Source organism: Engraulis encrasicolus, chromosome 11 (assembly GCF_034702125.1).
Source record: "Engraulis encrasicolus isolate BLACKSEA-1 chromosome 11, IST_EnEncr_1.0, whole genome shotgun sequence".
Taxonomy (NCBI): domain Eukaryota; kingdom Metazoa; phylum Chordata; class Actinopteri; order Clupeiformes; family Engraulidae; genus Engraulis; species Engraulis encrasicolus.
In genome coordinates this window covers 56,585,310-56,605,197 of record NC_085867.1, presented here as the reverse complement: position 1 = coordinate 56,605,197, position 19,888 = coordinate 56,585,310, and the positions used below count along the sequence as shown (strand labels likewise).

General features: G+C 46.4%; 1 protein-coding gene across 2 annotated transcripts in view; it reads right to left on the bottom strand.

Annotated features, from left to right (window-relative positions):
- cacna1bb (calcium channel, voltage-dependent, N type, alpha 1B subunit, b) overlaps nucleotides 1-19,888 on the bottom strand; it is a 400,044-nt gene that overhangs the window by 267,299 nt on the left and 112,857 nt on the right. For both annotated transcript variants that reach the window (XM_063211051.1, XM_063211050.1), the window contains exons 21-23: nucleotides 16,158-16,220; nucleotides 3,015-3,530; nucleotides 608-865 (exon numbers count right to left, since the gene is read on the bottom strand). In XM_063211051.1, the coding sequence (XP_063067121.1) occupies nucleotides 608-865; nucleotides 3,015-3,530; nucleotides 16,158-16,220 (837 nt within the window). The remainder of the gene's footprint in view (nucleotides 1-607; nucleotides 866-3,014; nucleotides 3,531-16,157; nucleotides 16,221-19,888) is intronic.

Genomic DNA, 19,888 nt, shown 5'->3' with positions numbered 1-19,888 from the left:
ATAGGACGTTATTCTAAAGTGTTACCCAATAATTGAATAATTGTTGACATTGTTAGGTACAAGTAAATATAATCTAATCTAATCTAATACAGTAAGGCCGTCAATAAACTTGCTGCGAGCCTTAAATTACATATGCCACCACTTTAAAAGCAGTAGACCAACATGCAACATACTGGAGGTATCATCCAGAGGGTAGAGAGAGAGCACAGCAGTGTGATGCGGAAATTGGAAACACAGATTGTAAGGAATACAAAACAAAAAGAAGGACTATCCAGACAAGGATACTGCTACTGCTTCTACATTTACACGCTCCTTTATCGAAGTGCAACGGGTAATTATTATCGCACAAATGTTTGTAATTTTGGACAACTTCAATGAGACACTTTTGAAAAGTTGCCACCATCTGCGTTTCCACCGGAAACACTCGCGTAGAACTGTGCGGTCTTTCTTACAATCGCCCCCAGCAATTTTGAAGATATAACACGAAACGCAGGTGTATGGATGCAGTATCTAAAGCGCACTAAATACGTATGTTAACGCATTCATGCACGAACCATGCCCGTGCACATGTATCCTGCAGCAAGCTTATCGAGGGCCTAAATGTCACCTGTGTCCCCTCGAGCGCTCCTTGTTTCCATTCTCCGTGTCCAGTGTGGACTGGGCTCGTAGAGCCCTCTGTTGGTGCATTTGTCGCTCCCTACTGCCGCGTCTCTCCTCTTCATCCCTGTAGGAAAAAAGCTCCCCGTTGCCCTCGCCTCTGGACTGTTGACGGGAGTGGGGGTGTCCCTCTCTGTCTCTGTCTGTCTCAGTCCAATCCTCCTTGAGAGGTTTTCCCCCTTGGTGGTGGTGGTGCCTCAGTGTAGTGCTGGGCGATATGGAGAAAAATAAAAGAAACATTGATGATTGACAATTGACAATAGCGATATACAGTATATCCTAATAATATATTACAATCACATTATGTTTTCAGTTATTCTCTTTGGGCGGAATTCTCCCACCCACTTAAGTCAAAAAAAGCGTGCAACAGCGCCTACGAGCTTACTCAAGCCAGTGAGTAAGCGGGGCTTACGCGCGATTTCTTCAGTTGCGCACTTTGGGTGGGGCCAGGCCAAAATCAGGGAGATTCCCATGTTAATCAATCCTAAGCGGATTCTCCCGTCCACTTACGCGGGTTTGCCTTTCCGCGCATCAAAGGGCTGTAGTAAGGTCAAGCGCCACTATGAGGTAAAATGTAATATTGCATTTGATGCTCGCTTGGCTTGCATTTTGAACATGTTACACGGTAGGCTATGCTTTGTTGATGTTCCTTACCGTCAGCGTGAGTCCAAATCGAAATTCATTCACAGTACCACATAAGCATCCTACATTAATGGTGACAAAATATGACCAGCTGCGAAGAGCATGTTCTCATATCGGTGAACTTACAAACAAAAGCAGGTAATTAATTAATCAGTATGAGGATCATCATGTTGTCTCCACGGACGGTAACCAAAACCAAAAACACCTCGTTGCAGGTTGCACCATGCACAAGCAGGCTAAATTGACAAGGCACGTCAGACTAAAGACCGCTGTTCCAGTCGTCCTCACAGCCACCCAAAGTATGCCTATTCAAAAACAACCTTCACCATTTTTACTATGTTGTAGCCACGACGTTAAGTAAAGGGTTTTTATTTCAACTCCTCCACTTTTGTGATTTATTGGAACTCGTGCATATGTGCATGTAACCTATTGAACTGATGCCCGACTTACAAAACCACCACATACTGAGGTAGGCTACAGGTTGTCCTATCTGTTTTTGTAAGGCAGAAAATATTTCCTGAATGTCATTACAGCTAAACGTAAAAGGTAGGCCTACATATCAGAGCATGTCTTTGGCATTTCGCTTCTGGTCTCTATTACACCCCACCAGCTGCACGTTTAAGTCCTGGCTTGGCATTGCATGCCCATGTCCAATTGTGTCTGCGACAGAATATAAAGTCTCCGTTTTTTCATGACGATCAATTTCCTTGTTCATTCTTCAGCATGCATGTAGCCTAAGTGCTGACGGACAGCTGAGATCCACATATTTCCAATTATTTTAATGTCACGTTGCTGTACAGAGAAGCGGAGAAACACTTTTAAAAGTCAGCAAATAGGCCTACTATGTGTTTGTTTAACTGTGGGAATGATCAGCATTTTAAATCACATTTTGATATCCGGAATTGTCCAGGCAACACGCCAAACTCCATTTTTAACAAAACATTTAATCATGTTTATTATTTCAATCAACCTGTTGCGCACCAAAACGCTCAGCTGAGTTCCCGCCAAAGGGACACATCGCGTTTCCATCTCATTATCTCACCTCCAATACTTGCCTTGTGTTTGTGAAAAGGAGCGGAGGTTAGATTTTGAAACGCTTTTGCAAGAGGACTTTTGGCACGTGGTTTTAAATTCAAAGTTAAAGTTCAGTGTTGGATCTCAATGGACTACCGAGGTTTTCACATGGTTGATCTGAAAATCCATGCTCCATAGTTTCTTTGTAGCCACAACTGATGAACTTGGCGGAGACTCATCCCCCCGTTTAGCATATATCACGCCTATGTTGGGCTACGCGCTGTTTTTCTGAGTCAAGCGTGAGGGGTGTGGCGACGTTCCAGAGGGGAGAATACGCGCAAGATAAGACCGCGTAAAATGTGCGTGCGTAAAGCCGACTTAAGTGGAGACGGGAGAATTCCGCCCTTTATTTTTTCTTTACTGTGTCATGTCGCAAAACCACGTTTCTTTACAGTTTTTTCTCGATTTCTTCCATACAATTTCTGGTACTTCACACACAATTCTGGAAACATCTCACCCATTTCCCAACTCCCCTAACCAATGTCACTCAACAATAAACACAATTCCTCCTTTACACTCATATTTCAGTTCTAACTCTTTTCAAAACACTACACACAATTCTCTGGATTAGAAAGGGCATAATAGGCACTTTTCTATCCCGATAACAATATACTTTATATCGTCATATTGCCAAGTCCTACCTCGGTGCATCATTGTTGGGGGACCAATCCCCTTGGCTGTGTCCACGTTCCAGTCGCCGCTCCCGGCTACGATTGTGATGAGTGTGGTGCTGCCTACTGGCCGGATCCCCCCCCTGATTCTCGCTTCTCTTGTGGGACAAGCGATCCCTGTGGCAGTGGTGCTTGTGTGGAGGTTCTGCTGTGTGCTGAAACGATTGCTGCTGTTGGGCATTTTTGTCACTTATGGCCGCCACACCCTCTGTTGCAGCAGGCCTCATTGTTGTTGACCCATTCTCGGTCTTGCCTGCTCGGTCGCCATTCCCGCTGGCAATGTCGTCGCCCAAATCAACGAGCAAAGGCCGGTCGTGGTGCGCCTTCGCGTCGGGCCACAGGTGGAGGGCGGAGGAGAGGTGGCGGCGCTCCTCGGGTTCCAGCTCGCTGTAGAGCGCCTCACTGCTGGCTCGAAGGTTGTGGCGACGCAACTGTGAGGTGCGCTGCTCCCACACAGACAGCTTCATGGAGGAGCGCTGCTCCTTACTGCACATAGCAAGGTAAAACATATATATAAGAAAACAAATCACACTACATTGCTGGGTCAATGACGTTTTTTGGGGCTGAGGTGTCAGGTGGTACAACTACAGCTTATGCAAATAAATTAAGTCACTGGTTATGAATGTAATGCAATGTATGCTTCTTCAATAATCCAAAAATAATAATAATAATAATTTAATCCATTCCATACAATAGTGGCATTAGCTGTGGTTGCACCACCCTGACATGTGCTACTACTAAAATATTGACCTGGCTATACAAATGTTGGATAGAAATAGAAATGTGCAAAAAAAGAATTTGTGTGCCACTTTCATGTGCCATATGAGTAAGCAAGTATACACATTTCATGTAGCCTATAATGTTAATATGCTGCAGTATATGGAATATGTATGCATGTGTGCCTTATACGTATTATATCAGGAAAATGAGGAATGGGACACTGCATATGCCATAACATTTGCTTAGACCATATATGGGTTCTTTTGTGTGTCTTATATGAGTGTATTAGGGGTGGTACGGTTCACAAAAGTCACGATTCGGTCCATATCACGGTTTCAAGGTCACGTTTTTTTCGGTTTTGTACAGTTCTGTTTTTTTTTTTTTTTATAAAATGTATTATGCACTGGAAAAATTAGAATGAAAATGTAAGCTTCTCATGGGTATGTTGAATTTGACTTCATTTAACCTAACAAGGTGAAGTTACTGAAAGAGGAAAGATATCAATGATTTTAACATGCTTCCATTTATTTCACAAAAAGGGAGAACTAAGTCCTAACTTTTTGACAAATATTCAAATATTACATACTATAACACATTTGACATGTAAGAAATAAAACAGCTACACTCCTGTAGGCAATGGGACCATTAGGTCAGTGCAGTATGACTTTTTTGGTTAATGACACACTGAGAACGAATTGTACTTTTATTTTCATACCGCTTTCTGCGAGTTTTGCGCTTAGGATGAATCAGTTGCTTCCTATCATGAATCTGCCGGCCGTGAGAAGCATAGAAGTAAAATCAGAAGTCAAATTCAATTTCAAGTGAACAAGTGATAGGGTTAAGTTATGTTAAAATGTGAAAGTTAAGGTAACAAATAATTTAAAAAGATCGTTTTTTTAGAAGTGTCATCAAGCTCATGAATGTTTCACAAAACTCCTGTGAAGCTGAGCCTGTTAAATCAGTCACATTTTATTTTGGTTATAGGCCTAGTGTTAAACATCAATGTTAACTAGGCAACAGCACAAAGTCCCTTTCATTCCATCAGAGTTTAACTGGCTACATATAATTAGGCCTACAGTTGATTGCAGTTAAGGACAGCGCAGTGAATCTGATGGATATGTTCAATTATCTCACATTTTGCCGTCCGGAATCCCCATTCAATGCCACGTGGATATAGCCTACACTAGGCTACTGTAACGTAAGTCATAGTCTACTTTGTTCTGCTAATCTGTCATTTTTTGTAAATTCATGTTCATTTAATTCAAATTGGTCAGAATAAAGGCTGGGGGCAGTCACTTGCGCTAACGTGGAGAGAGAGGGGGGAGAGGGAGACGCTGCTGACCGACCTGCACTTGCTTGTAGGCTACTGTAGCCTAATCAGCTGGTGCATGCTGTTACATTATGCCTTTCAGTTGGCTGATAGAAATCAGTCTTTCCACACACAATATCCTACGTACTCTTTGTGTTTTATGCTTGTAAAAGTAGTAGGATTTTAACTGCGTTGTCCGCTGGTGGTCACTCTTTTTTTTTTTTGGAAACCGTGGGCACTGTGCGGTTGCGCACTACCCCGTTCCTTGACATGCAAACCGTACCATGCCTAGAGTGTATTATCTTTGGCTGTGGTCACTGACCTCTATACAGTCATTGGCTGTCGCGGCTTGTCGCCGAACCGCGTCATAGAAAGTTGAAAAGATTTCAACTTGAAACTGTCGCGCTCGTCTCGCAAATTGCTCTAGTCTCCAGAATCGCTTTGTCGCACGACTCAATACAAAGTCAATTACTTCCGTCGCTCGCCTCGCTCAGATCGCCGCTGGTGTATTTCTGCGGTTAGTAGCTATGCATTTCCAAAATGTATACTGGCCATTTACAAATTTGATCTTTGCTTATTAATATTTACATAGTAAAACAACTACTATTTAGGTACTGGTCTGGACAAAGTTGGCTTTGCAGCCAAATACAGTATGTCTGACTGGTAATTAAAAAATGGTACCTTTTCATGGAACGGATACACCTATTAATGTACATTATAAAAAGTGTAAATTTCTATGATGGTAGTCGTAACCATTCACGAAAAAAACTCAGTACCTCTGCCAGGCACAGCTACAGTATATTTGGGTAGAGATTTTCTGCATGCCAATGACCCTGTGTACTTTTCACAAGACACCAAGGACTGATCTATTTCAATGTACAGTAAATGTGCTGCAATGTTTGTATGTATCGCAATTTCCAAATTTTGGAAACACAATGCACATGAGTGAGCAAGCTCCAATTAGCTCCAATTAGCTCCAATCCCATTCGTTTAGCATGTGATTAATTAAGGGATATCACATGCAATTCGGCTGGCATTATTTCTCTGACAACGGATGGGCACGGCGTTGTCTCTCGACAGTGTAGATGACAGCAAAACCATTACGCACTAGCCAGGCCGTGCCCTCCTAGTGACGCAACACCTTCAGCGTTGCTGCTAGTCAGGACTCCGTTTCTCGATTCTTGTCGTTGCTAACCGTCTTAAGTCGGTCTTGAGTTGGTCGTAAGTTGCTCTTGAGTTGGTCTTAAGTTGGTCTTCAGTTGGTCTTTAGACGCAAGACCAACTTAAGAACAACTTAAGAACAACTTAAGACCAACTCAAGACCTTGGTTACAACGTTGGTCTTAAGAACGAACAAAATGGCTAAAGTAGTTAGCAAAGGCACTGTCGAGAAACGACCCCCAGGTCAGGAGCTAATGCAGTTCCCTGAAAAACGAGAACTCCTCCCACTTTGTCAGGAAGCAAACAACCATTAGCAGACCAAGGGAGGCGGGTCAACCATTGTTATGCTCTTGGTCAGACCAAGTCTCGAAGAGATTTTAAAGTCGATGATAATCAGGCTAACCATGCACTGCCTCTGACACTTAAAAACTTTTTATGGACATTTTTGTTCGTGTTGGAGTAACTGTTTTTTGTGAACTGTTCAATTTGCGGAACTATGAACTATGACATGTCACCCATAATGTTGTGTGCATTGAAAAATGTTGAGGAAAACTGCGCTCTTACCCTGCTAATTGAACCTTCATACGTCACCTTACTGGTGCAATGTGCAATGAATGAAGATTGGCCAACAGGCTGGTCCATTTGACCCATGAAACTTCCCACACTAAAATGACAGGTGTTTCCATTATTTTGTCAAACCCCTGTATTTCACAATACACTATAGTGAGTGTTGTGATTAGTTGAAGCTTTCTCCAGATGCATTTGAGAGACGTACAGCTTTCAGAAATCATTTAGTACACAAGCTAGGGTTTGACTAAGCTTACATTGTGTGTGTGTGTGTGTGTGTGTGTGTGTGTGTGTGTGTGTGTGTGTGTGTGTGTGTGTGTGTGTGTGTGTGTGTGTGTGTGTGTGTGTGTGTGTGTACTCTAGCCCCAAGTGAGTGTAAGGACGCCTCTTGGGGTCTGAGTTTAAAAGCAAGCAAACGTGCAAAAAACTTCCACACCACACTCATTCTTTCTTTGATGTTTCAATAAAGAAGTCCAATAAAAGTGGTTCCTCATATTTTTTGGCTATTTTGTTGTCTTGTCACTTTGCATTTAAAAGAAACAACTCCGCCATAAGGTACAAAAGAATGAGAGTGTGGCCATTTCAAGTTTGCTATTGAGAACATTCCAGTAATTGGTGTAAATATTTCTGAACGTCCATGACTTCATAATTATTTCAGGCCAATTGCCCTGAATCAAGCGTTTATCTGTGAACAGCAATTAGACCACTACTAAATCAGAGAGACAAAAAGGGAATGAAAAGAGAAAAGAAAAGGTAATGGCGTTCCATTGTTTCTATTTTGATCACACATAACAAAAGAGGAAAGAACTTCCAAATGACCATCTGCTTGTTATTACGATGGCATCAGTGACACTAATGCAGCATTCACACCAAAAGCGAGTTAAGTTGTAAAATTGATAAAGTAAATACAATCATTGCTGTATTCCAGCTGGTTACCAGTGTTTACGTAGCTTGTAGCTCGTCTCCATTTAAAGTGCTTCTTCCGATTTTACAGCTTTGGGCCCTTCTGGTGTGAAGACACTGCAATGCTAAAGCAAACACCCTAACTGTGGGAACAGACAGCAGGCATTGAAAGAGCTAAAACGCTGCAGAGTCTGGAAAGCACTGATCAGGGGTGATGAACTTGGATAAAGATTCAGCCTTAAACGTTCAATGAGGGAGCGCAACCAATCGAAGCTCGTGTTTAGAAAAGTGTTATCATTCAATTTGCTGCCACAGAACCGCATCATAGCTAGTTGCATATTGTTGCTCGAGCTCAACTTCTCTTTTAACACTTTTCACGCCCTCCATGCTAGACACAGCTTGCAGCTTTCACCTCTTGCACATAAAGTCGATTACTTCCGCCGGCTTTCCACGCCTTCAACACCTGCTGTCTGTTTCCAGGGTAATAGTCAGACGGCCATTTTCCTTCTTCCTCATATTGTCAACCAGGGCCATTAAGCTACCTCTACTGCCTGGTTATCATTACGAAATATGACTGGTGTCCTTAAATGAGGAAATTGTACCTCAAGTGGTAGCGGGAAGGAGAGTACAAGTAACTCCTAAGGGCAAATGGCAAATGGGTGCGAAAAACAGGTTAAGGAAAGACAGATTGGGAAAAGTCAGAGGAAGACAAAGAAAACAGTTAATTCACACACAAGAGACACTGGACTTAGACAGAACACTTAGTGTGCAAGACAAGGACATAGCTCAAAGGTCACAGACAGTGATGAATTCATAGCCAATGCCAATATCATGTAGAGTAAACGCACACACACACACATGGACACACGCACACACACGCACACACATACAGACACACAAATAATGCAAATGGTAACATTCAGAAGAAGAAAAGAAAACCTCTCAACAAATGCACAAATTTGATGTCTGAACACTGTGGGCTTGAAAACTACAGTGCATTACCTACCTACAGTATGCATTTGCCTAGACTATACATCTGTATGAGATTATCAGAATACAGAAGATGGATTCAGTTTATAATGTAATCAAAGAACAGCACATTCCATCCAGCACCTTATAATGCAATTTGATGTGTACTTCAGGGAAGCATCCATGTGGTATTTAGCATGAGCCACGCAATAGACAGAAAGTCTTCCAGAACATGCTTTCTAATCATGCAGCCATCTTATGGCCCTCATGCAACATACTGTATTACTGTGCAATATGAGCCATACACTGCATCTACATGACTTGGAGAGTCCATGCAAATAATGCACATTATTTCTGTAGAGTATATGTAGGTCAAGCTGGTAAACTAAGGCATCATAATTTAAGGCCTACAGAAGCTACAACCCAGTGCCACAGGGAAAGTGAAAGTTGCACTATAGGTTATTAGGTTGTGAGAGTCAGGTGATTCTAATTCAGCACAATTCTTCAAAACAGGTTGTTGAGTGAGTGCATTACTAAAAATGTCTTGAGTTGTAAATATGTGGCACTAGACTGTAGCTTTTGAATCAAATCAAATGAGTCCCCAATCAATCAATCAATGCCGCATCCATACATCCACTGTCCCCAGCCCTCCATCCCAAACACACAGATTAAGACTTACAGGCTACTGCACTAGCAGGATCCTTCAGGAGCAGTTTAGTGGAAGGAGAGCAGGACGCAGAAAGAAGGAAGGAAGGAACGGGGGTAAAGGACGAGAACAGAGAACAGAAAACCGAGAATCGGAGAGAGGAGAGGATAGGAGAGGAGAGGGGGGAAAACAAGAAGGCCAGAACAGAAAAGGACAGACAAATGAAGAACAAGAAAAGTGTCATGAGCACTCTCTCTCCCTGGTAACAACCTTAATTGCATTCAATTCTCTGCCACTCTGCTCACTCTCTCCCTACTCTGCCTAACGAGCTCCACCTGGATCCACCCTGCTCTGCTCTTGTTACCTGGCCAGCTGCACTGCATTTCCCACTCACCATCCTCACCTTGCCTCACTCTGTTCTAATTACTCTGCCAGCTGCACTGCATTTCCCCACTAACCTCTCCCAGTATATCAAGCCCTGTTTTTCAGCCAAGCCCTGTCAGATCGTCTTCAAACCCGGACCAGTAACCTGCCTGTCTGCGCTCTGACTCCTGTCTCTGATACCGAACCTTTCTTGACTGCCTCCTTGTTCTACTGCCCCGACTATCCCGACCTGCCTTCTGGATCTCGACTACTCTCCGATCTTCAGCCCCTCCGGTAACTCGATTCTGCCTTCTGTCTCTCACCACGATTATTGCCCAGCCCTGATCTGTACTTCTGCCTGCCATTGATATTGCTGTTGTGTGTGTGTCCCCCCAGGTCTCCGACCACCAGATGAGCGAGCCCAGACGCTTCACCACCCTCAGCCCGACACGCCGCTCGATCACTGGGGGACACACACACTAAGCACTTTGGACTGGACACCCCCGGACATTTGGTGACCCCCGGAGCCCAGGTAACCCACAGGACCCTGAAAAACCCCAGAGCCCCAAGCACCCCTGGAACCCCTGGCACTCCTAGCACCCCTGGAACCGGAACCTCCCAAGACCTCACGATCATCTCACTCCTCTTCCCCCCTGAACCCTTCAATAAAGAACTCTGAATTTGAACTTGCGCTCTTGGGTCCTCTTCTGTCCGTGACAGAACGATCTGACCATCATGGACCCAGCGCATTCCCTGACCACGATGGAAGAAGAGCCAGAGATGACTGCCCTACAGCGACTGGAACGCTCTGAGGGAGACATAAATCGGATGGCTGGTGACATCGCTTCCCTTCTCCAGCTAGGCAACCAACAACAACAGCAATTCAACCAGCAGCAACAACAGATCCAGCAGCAACAGCAACAGCTTCAGCAGCAGCAGCAACAGTTTCAGCTACAACAGGAACAGTTCCAACTGCAGCAACAACAGCTAGCCCAAGCCCTGCAACTACTCTCAAACCCGGCTACTCCACCTGCACCCACCCCTGGTCCTTCTGTTCCTGTACCACCGACACTCCTTCATCCCGCCGCTGGAGGTCCCAGTGCTGCAGGCCCGGCAGTGCTGCCACCAGATCCCCACACTCCTGAACCAAAGATTGGGAACCCGGAACGTTTTGATGGAAACCAGAAGCAAGTGAGACCATTCTTGAGCAGCTGCCGAATCCAGTTCGCACTACAGCCCAGGACTTTCTCAACAGAGGGAGCCAAGGTGGGGTATGTCATCACACATCTCACCGGTCGAGCTCGGTTGTGGGGAACGGCGGAATTCGACCGGCAAACCCCAGCCTGTGCCTCCTTCAGTGCCTTTGAGGAGGAGATGTTAAAGGTCTTTGACCTAGGCTCGCCAACAGCCGAAGCGTCACAAGCTCTGCTCACCATCCGTCAGGGAAATCGGACAGTGGCAGACTTCTCCATTGACTTTCGTACCCTGGCCAGTCAAAGCTCGTTTAACCCAGAGGCACTGGTGCAAGCCTTCCTCCATAGCCTGGCGGACTATATCAAAGACGAGCTTGTTTCCCATGATCCGCCCTCAACGCTTGATGCCGCCATTGACCTTGCCGTCCGCATTGACCGCCGTATACAGACCCGGAGGAGGGAGAAGGGCCGTTTCAGTCAACCTGCCATCCGCACTCGGGTCGATACCACCTCTGTCCAGCCCCTGCCTGTCAAGTCCCAAAGCCAACTCAACCAGCCTGAGCCCATGGAGATTGGCCGTGCCTCTCTGACTCCCGAGGAGCGTCGGCGCCGTCTAAGCTCCAACCTTTGCCTCTACTGTGGTGGTGAAAATCACCGTGTCGCCACTTGTCCGGCAAAAGCCGCAGCTCACCAGGTGTAGGGGAGATCCGGGTGAGCTCAACAAATCTTCAGTCTCCCTCCATCCGAAAAACCCTGCTTCATCTCCGCCTTCAGCTTTCCGACAAGACTCATACATTGGCCGCCCTTGTGGATTCCGGAGCCGAAGCAAACATCATGGACCCTGAGCTTGCACGGCAACTGGGCGTGAACCGTCATCAACTGACACAACCCATTCCTGCACGAGCCCTGGATGGGCATCATCTTGGCACTGTCACTCATATCTCCGTCCCTGTGACAATCCTGCTGTCAGGAAACCACCAGGAGTCCATCCAGTTTCACCTCCTACACTCACCTGGCCAACCACTCATTCTTGGATACCCGTGGCTCCGTCAGCACAACCCCCACATCGACTGGGAGACAGGAACAGTCCGTGAGTGGGGAAGGAGTTGTCACCAGACCTGTTTAAGGGGGGCCACCCTGCCCGTTCACCGGGAAATACCTAGCGCTACCCCCGACATATCCAATGTTCCGGCCTGTTACCACAGCCTGAAAGAGGTGTTCAACAAATCCAAGGCGACATCTCTACCCCCACACAGACCCTATGACTGCGCGATTGATCTCCTGCCTGGAACAGCACCCCCCAAGGGTCGTCTGTATTCACTGTCAGCCCCGGAAAGAAAGGCCATGGAGGACTACATTAATGACTCTCTTGCCGCCGGGATAATTAGACCGTCATCTTCCCCCGCAGGAGCGGGATTCTTCTTTGTCGGCAAGAAGGACGGTTCTCTTCGTCCATGCATAGATTACCGGGGTCTGAACGACATCACGGTTAAGAATCGCTACCCACTGCCCTTACTTTCGTCTGCCTTCGAACTGCTGCAGGGAGCCACCGTATTCACAAAGCTGGACCTTCGCAATGCCTACCATCTGGTGCGGATGAGGGAGGGAGACGAATGGAAGACAGCGTTCAACACACCAACCGGCCACTATGAATATCTCGTCATGCCCTTCGGCCTCACCAATGCCCCAGCAGTTTTTCAAGCCCTAGTGAATGATATCCTCAGGGACATGCTAAATACGTTCGTATTTGTGTACCTTGACGATATTTTAATATTCTCAAAGACTCTGTCAGAACACACGCACCACGTCCAGTTGGTCCTGCGCCGCCTGCTGGAGAACTCTCTTTTTGTGAAGGCAGAGAAGTGCGAGTTCCATGCCAAAACCGTTTCATTCCTGGGGTATGTGGTGACCGAGGGCAGCATTCAGATGGATCTCACGAAGGTGTCGGCTGTCACTTCCTGGCCAGTTCCTGAGTCTCGGAAAAAGTTGCAACAGTTCCTGGGCTTTGCGAACTTTTATAGGAGATTCATCAGAAACTATAGCACAGTGGCTGCACCCCTCACGGCGCTAACCAGCACTAAACAACCGTACCAATGGACATCAGCTGCTGATAAGGCCTTCAATATCCTCAAGACACGTTTCACTTCTGCTCCCATCCTCCAGATGCCAGATGCAGCAAGGCAGTTTGTGGTGGAGATAGATGCTTCGGATGTGGGAGTGGGTGCAGTGCTTTCTCAAAGAGCAGCTGAGGATGGCAAGATGCACCCCTGTGCCTTCTACTCCCGTCGGCTAACCCCAGCCGAATGCAACTACGACATTGGGAACCGCGAGCTGTTGGCTGTCAAGCTCGCCCTCGAAGAATGGCGGCACTGGTTAGAGGGGTCAAAGGAACCATTCATAGTGTGGACAGACCACAAAAACCTGGAGTATATCCAAACAGCCAGGAGGCTGAACTCCCGTCAACAGCGGTGGTCTCTGTTCTTTACCCGCTTCAATTTCACGCTCTCCTACCGCCCGGGATCTCGCAACATCAAACCTGATGCCCTTTCCCGGATGTTTCAGAAGGACGAGACCACCGCCATGCCAGCCCCCATTCTTCCCAGCCACTTTGTCGTAGCGGCCCTCACCTGGGAGATCGAGAAGCAGGTCATGGAGGCTCTTCGGGACCAGCCAGGCCCAAGCACCAGCGCCCCCAACCGTCTGTTTGTTCCAGCAAATCTCAGGTCACCTGTGATTCAGTGGGGGCACGAATCCCGTTTGGCCTGTCATCCCGGCATCACTCGCACCCTTCATCTGGTCCGCCAGCGGTTCTGGTGGCGGCGGATGAGACGGGATGTCCGAGAATTCATCCGAGCTTGTCCCACTTGTAACCGAAACAAGACCCCCAACCAGCCTCCTGCTGGGTTGCTGCAACCCCTACTCATACCCAAGAGGCCCTGGTCCCACGTTTCACTGGACTTTGTTACGGGTCTTCCGCCCTCTGACGGACACACAGTCATCCTTACCATTGTTGACCGCTTTAGTAAGAGGACCCACTTCGTGCCCCTTCCCAAACTACCCTCTGCTAAGGAGACCGCCCAGGTGGTCCTGGAACATGTGTTTCGTATCCATGGCCTACCCCAGGATATAGTGTCAGACCGGGGCCCGCAATTCTCAGCAACCTTTTGGAAGGAGTTCTGTCATCTCCTTGGGGCCACCGCCAGCCTATCGTCTGGATTCCACCCGCAGTCAAACGGCCAAACTGAACGCATGAACCAAGAGCTGGAGAAGGCACTGAGGTGCGTGGCCTCCCAAAATCCCCGGGCCTGGGCTCAACACCTGCTCTGGGTGGAATATGCCCATAATTCACTCACCAGTTCCTCCACCGGGCTCTCCCCCTTTCAGTGTGTCTACGGGTATCAACCTCCACTGTTTGCCAGCCAGGAAGCGGATGCCACGTGTCCGTCTGCTCTTGCGTATGCCCGCCGCTGCCGCCGCACTTGGGCCCAGGCTCGCACTGTGCTCCTGAAGTCTGGAACCAGCTACGCCGTCGGTGCCAACCGACGGAGGACCCCAGCACCTACTTACCGGGTTGGTCAGAAGGTCTGGCTGTCTGCCCGGGATCTGCCGCTGCGGGTCGAATCACGAAAGCTGGCCCCTCGCTTCATTGGTCCTTTTCCTGTGCAGAAAGTCATCAGTCCAACGGCGGTCCGGCTTCAGTTGCCCGCTTCCATGCGGGTCCACCCCACCTTCCACGTCTCCAAGGTCAAGCCGGTCCATGAAAGTCCCCTGGTCCCTGCAGCTCCGGCGCCACCTCCTCCGCGCCTCGTAGATGGCGGTCCTGTCTTCACCGTCCGGCGGCTGCTCCGCTCTAGGCGAAGGGGTAGGGGTCTCCAGTACCTCGTTGACTGGGAGGGATATGGTCCGGAGGAGAGGACCTGGATCCCGGCCAGGAGGATAGTGGACCGGACCCTCATCACTGACTTCCACCGACTTCATCCTGATCAGCCTGCAATCCGTAGGGGCCGTCCAAGAGGGGTCCCTAGCCGTCCTGCCCGCCCGGCTTCCTGTCCTGTGCCTGACCCTGCTCCTGTCTCAGTGCCTGTCCTGTCTCCCGACCGTGACCCTCCAGCTCCTTCTGAGGATGAGGATATTCACTCGGACCGCTCGGAGGAGTTCTGACCCGCCGCCTGCTCCCCTCCACCCTCCCGGCATGATGTTGTTCTTGGGACTTCTGGGGCCGTCCCTTGGAGGGGGGGTCCTGTCATGAGCACTCTCTCTCCCTGGTAACAACCTTAATTGCATTCAATTCTCTGCCACTCTGCTCACTCTCTCCCTACTCTGCCTAACGAGCTCCACCTGGATCCACCCTGCTCTGCTCTTGTTACCTGGCCAGCTGCACTGCATTTCCCACTCACCATCCTCACCTTGCCTCACTCTGTTCTAATTACTCTGCCAGCTGCACTGCATTTCCCCACTAACCTCTCCCAGTATATCAAGCCCTGTTTTTCAGCCAAGCCCTGTCAGATCGTCTTCAAACCCGGACCAGTAACCTGCCTGTCTGCGCTCTGACTCCTGTCTCTGATACCGAACCTTTCTTGACTGCCTCCTTGTTCTACTGCCCCGACTATCCCGACCTGCCTTCTGGATCTCGACTACTCTCCGATCTTCAGCCCCTCCGGTAACTCGATTCTGCCTTCTGTCTCTCACCACGATTATTGCCCAGCCCTGATCTGTACTTCTGCCTGCCATTGATATTGCTGTTGTGTGTGTGTCCCCCCAGGTCTCCGACCACCAGATGAGCGAGCCCAGACGCTTCACCACCCTCAGCCCGACACGCCGCTCGATCACTGGGGGACACACACACTAAGCACTTTGGACTGGACACCCCCGGACATTTGGTGACCCCCGGAGCCCAGGTAACCCACAGGACCCTGAAAAACCCCAGAGCCCCAAGCACCCCTGGAACCCCTGACACCCCTGGCACTCCTAGCACCCCTGGAACCGGAACCTCCCAAGACCTCACGATCATCTCACTCCTCTTCCCCCCTGAACCCTTCAATAAAGAACTCTGAATTTGAACTTGCGCTCTTGGGTCCTCTTCTGTCCGTGACAAAAAGGAGGAGGAGGAGGAGGAGCAGGAGGAGGAAGATCACACTGAAAGAGTGAAGTAAAATGAGAGGCAAGGACAGGCAAATGGGGAAGAGGAGGAGGAAGTTTGCACCGAAAGAGTGAAGAAAAAAGGGAGGGAGAGAGAAGCGAGGGTTGACATGATCAGGTAATCAGAGGACAAAAAAAACTCACGGTGAGTGTGCACTGCAGATGGAAGAACTGCGCGAGACCGCTCCTCTATTTTGCTTTACAAAACTGCACATGCAAAACAAAAGCAAAAGACAGACACAACAACAGGTAATGAGACACAGAGCCGGTTTTACCAATAGGTAGACTAGGCAAGTGTCTAGGGGCCCCACCAAACCTACCCACTACTTGTAGGGGCCCCAAACAATTACCCCCACCATGATAAATGCCAGTAAAAAAAAAATAATTCAAGAAGGCCCCACGTCTGGTTACATAAATACACAAATGCCCACATGGACATTTCAAGACATACATTACACAGGTCAAAGTCAGGGACAGGGAAAAATAAAAACACAAAATAAAAATAAAAAAGCAATTGTGTACATATATTCTGTGAGTTGAGGTAAACAAGAGATCAACATGACCAAGAAGCAATGAGTGGTGACAGATAAGTCTATGATATAGTAATGATTACACAAGTTACCTTAAACACAAAGCAAATGGGACAATGTGAGAGAACTGATGGAATTGAGATCAAAAGACAAGCACCCTCATTTATCAAACTTGCGTAGAAACCATCGCAGAAATGAGCGCAGATCTCGTCGTACGACGAAGCTCACGTGACATTTACTGAACATGTGTACCTCTCCAATCCCATCGTAAGAGCAAGCGGCTGTTGATAAATCCAGCTTCTGAAAACCATAGTAATTAGAATAATCACACCTTCTCTAAAACGGCGGAAGGACACCACACCCCTGAGTTTGCGACATGGAGAGACGCAAACTGGCTAAAACATCTGAGTTTCTGGTTGATTGACAGCTTGAAATTAGGCTTTATGCGAGGTAGACAACAAAATAACACGTGGAAATAATCAACAGCGGTAGTCAACAGTGTTTTGGTTCTCAATATGTAAGGGGTAGAGATTGATTTCCAAATACTTACAATGAATTGTTTGATTGACTACAGTAGACATAATGAAGATATGTTTTATATATTATTATATTATATTATAATTATTATTTTTTTAATATGATGATAAACCTTTTTGTAAACGAGGTCAAGAAACGGTTCCTACGTGAAACTGGCAAACAAACAGTGCCCAAACCATTTGTTGGGGATAGGAGAGTTTTACATGTCCAGTGCGCTGTCCTGGCGCTCACGTGCGCCCTGCTTCTCTCCTGCGCTCCAGTCCTTCGAGGTGATAGCCCTAGCTTTTGCCACCTAAATGGACGACTATAAAGTGTTATCAGACACACACGTGTCAGGTGTGTATTCGGATAGTCTTGCGTAATGGCGAAACTCAACCGGGAGATTATTACTGTATGAAGGCTATTGATTGATGTGCGCCTGAACTCCCAGCTGTTAAAAAGAAGGGACTTCGGTCCATTGATTCCACGACTGAAGGCACATTCCAATACTCGGCTGTATATCCTCCTGAGAACCGGGGAAAAAAATGCTTTGGGATTTTGATTATTTTTACATAATTGATTATTATGGTGGAATAAAACATGACTAAAACATCTTTTTTCCCCAAAAAAATATTAACTATTTATTTTATGACATGTCCACTGTAGGGGACGTCGGGTCTATTCGTCTAGATTTGTGTTAATTAATGCATTAATTTACTGAATTACTTTGTTATGAACTGCCCTTTTCAATTAGACCATATGTTTATATTTAAGACAGTAAAATAGTTTTAAAAGTGCTAAAATCATTAAAACACATAATGTGAATTTGATTTAAAAGGATCCTTTCAAATGAGTCATGGAACAACCTCAATAAATATTACTTTCCGGATTTGAAATTTACATTACATTACACTTATCAGCTGCTGACCCACATATCTATTGACAAAGTATTGGATGAACTTCATAGAACAATGTGGGGCATTTCTCAATAAGCTTGATCCATGGATAAGGGTGTAGGAGATCACATTCTTCATTTTTACTACAGTTAGGCCTACATTAGGCCAATCAACACGTCCCTGCTTCCAATCCCAAGACCAACTCTTTAACCACTAGGCTACAGTGGACCAATTAGGCCACAGCTGCTCCATAGGAGCTTAAAAAGCTGACAAAGGAAGATTTTATGGTTTATAACTCAAGAAAATAGCATATGAGATTAATAATAATGTATTGTAGATGTGTGCTTGTGTGTTTTGGTGTCTACTGAGTATCCTTTGAATTCATCCCTTGACTTGGATCGCATGAGGAGAGACCAAGTAAGCATTATAAATATGGGAGATCTTGATGGTATTGCTTCTCATCCATATTTCATGGTCAGTACCATGATTATTGCCATAAAATAAAATGCCAGGAATATAAATTATGGTTTTCCCTTGACTTTTGACACTGTATCCACCCTGTGTCCCACGTCTGCTGCATCCTCTGCATCTAGATATTTCGCATTAACATGGTAGATAATTATTGGATGGGTGGACAGATTTGTAAAAAATCTTATTTGGTAATATTCTATAATAGGTAATGGAAATTATTTAATTCCAAAGGCCAACACTTTCAAGATGGCTGACTTTCAAGATGTCCGACTTGTTGTTTGTATGGTAGCCTAAACGTAGAACAGGTGGAGAGATTTAGACCATATCTTGAGTGTTAGAGCAGCATAATAGGAACATGGATACATTTTGGAGGTATCAAATGGTCAACATGGCAATACCTGTACTAGCTAAACTGATATTTTAAGGGTTTCAGGGATATATCTCTGGCAGTAGGGGTCGTAGGCATAGGCCAGTTGCGTTCCTGTGCATGATACTGAATGGCAGATACATGTTTGCCTGACCTTTCACCTTCCTATTCTACTGCCTGGCCCTGGCCCTGGTTCCCCTCATCTCCTGAGAGCTCTTTGTTTGAGTTTTTGGAAAAAAAAAATCTGAGAAAAATCATTTTTACCTCACTCAGCCCCATGTTTCCCAAAGTGTAGAAATTGGTTAAAAATGAGAAGTCGTAAGTCCCGACGTCCACTACAGTGGACATTGAAAAAGAAGGTGTGATTTGAAAGGGTTGTTATTAAAATATAATCCTGAAACTTGGCTAGCATTTTGTTTAGGGTGTTACATTTATGAAACAAATTCATTTGGACACATGGAATCATAATTTTTTCCAAAATATGATCACTTCCTTCACCTGTGGCCATTAAATCTGGCTAGTGTAATGGCGGCCATTTTGGAAGCAGATTACAGGTGTTTTACAGGCCCCACCCCCACAAATGTGGTATCACTGTAAAGCCCTAAATGTCTAGTTTACAGTAATCCCAGATTGAAATAGGTTGCATAAAGTTTGTTTGAGATACATGTAGCAAAGTATTGTCCACTACAGTGGACAAACGCCAATGGCCGGGTCTCAGGAGGCTATTGCACAATTATTCACACATCACGTCAAATCACAAATTAGAAGTCACTTGCAGTTGTTGACCAATGCCAAATGAACGCAGCGCTCCCAGGAAGGGTGCACCCATTCAAACAGGTAGAAGTTGGCTTATAGCCAAATATGTAAAAACATTTTGTAATTATGTAGGTCATAGGGCTATATTTATGATAATGGGTTGTTGCGCTACAACTGCTGCTCAAGTTGGTGATCATAGTCATCTCAAGTCCTACTTGAAAACGGCGTACACCGTCTGAGAGCAGTCGTAGGATTTCATCTTTCCTGCGCTTACGATGAGATTTGATAAATGCCAAGTGGTCGTAGAAAAAGAACGTACGCACGACGTACGCACGATTC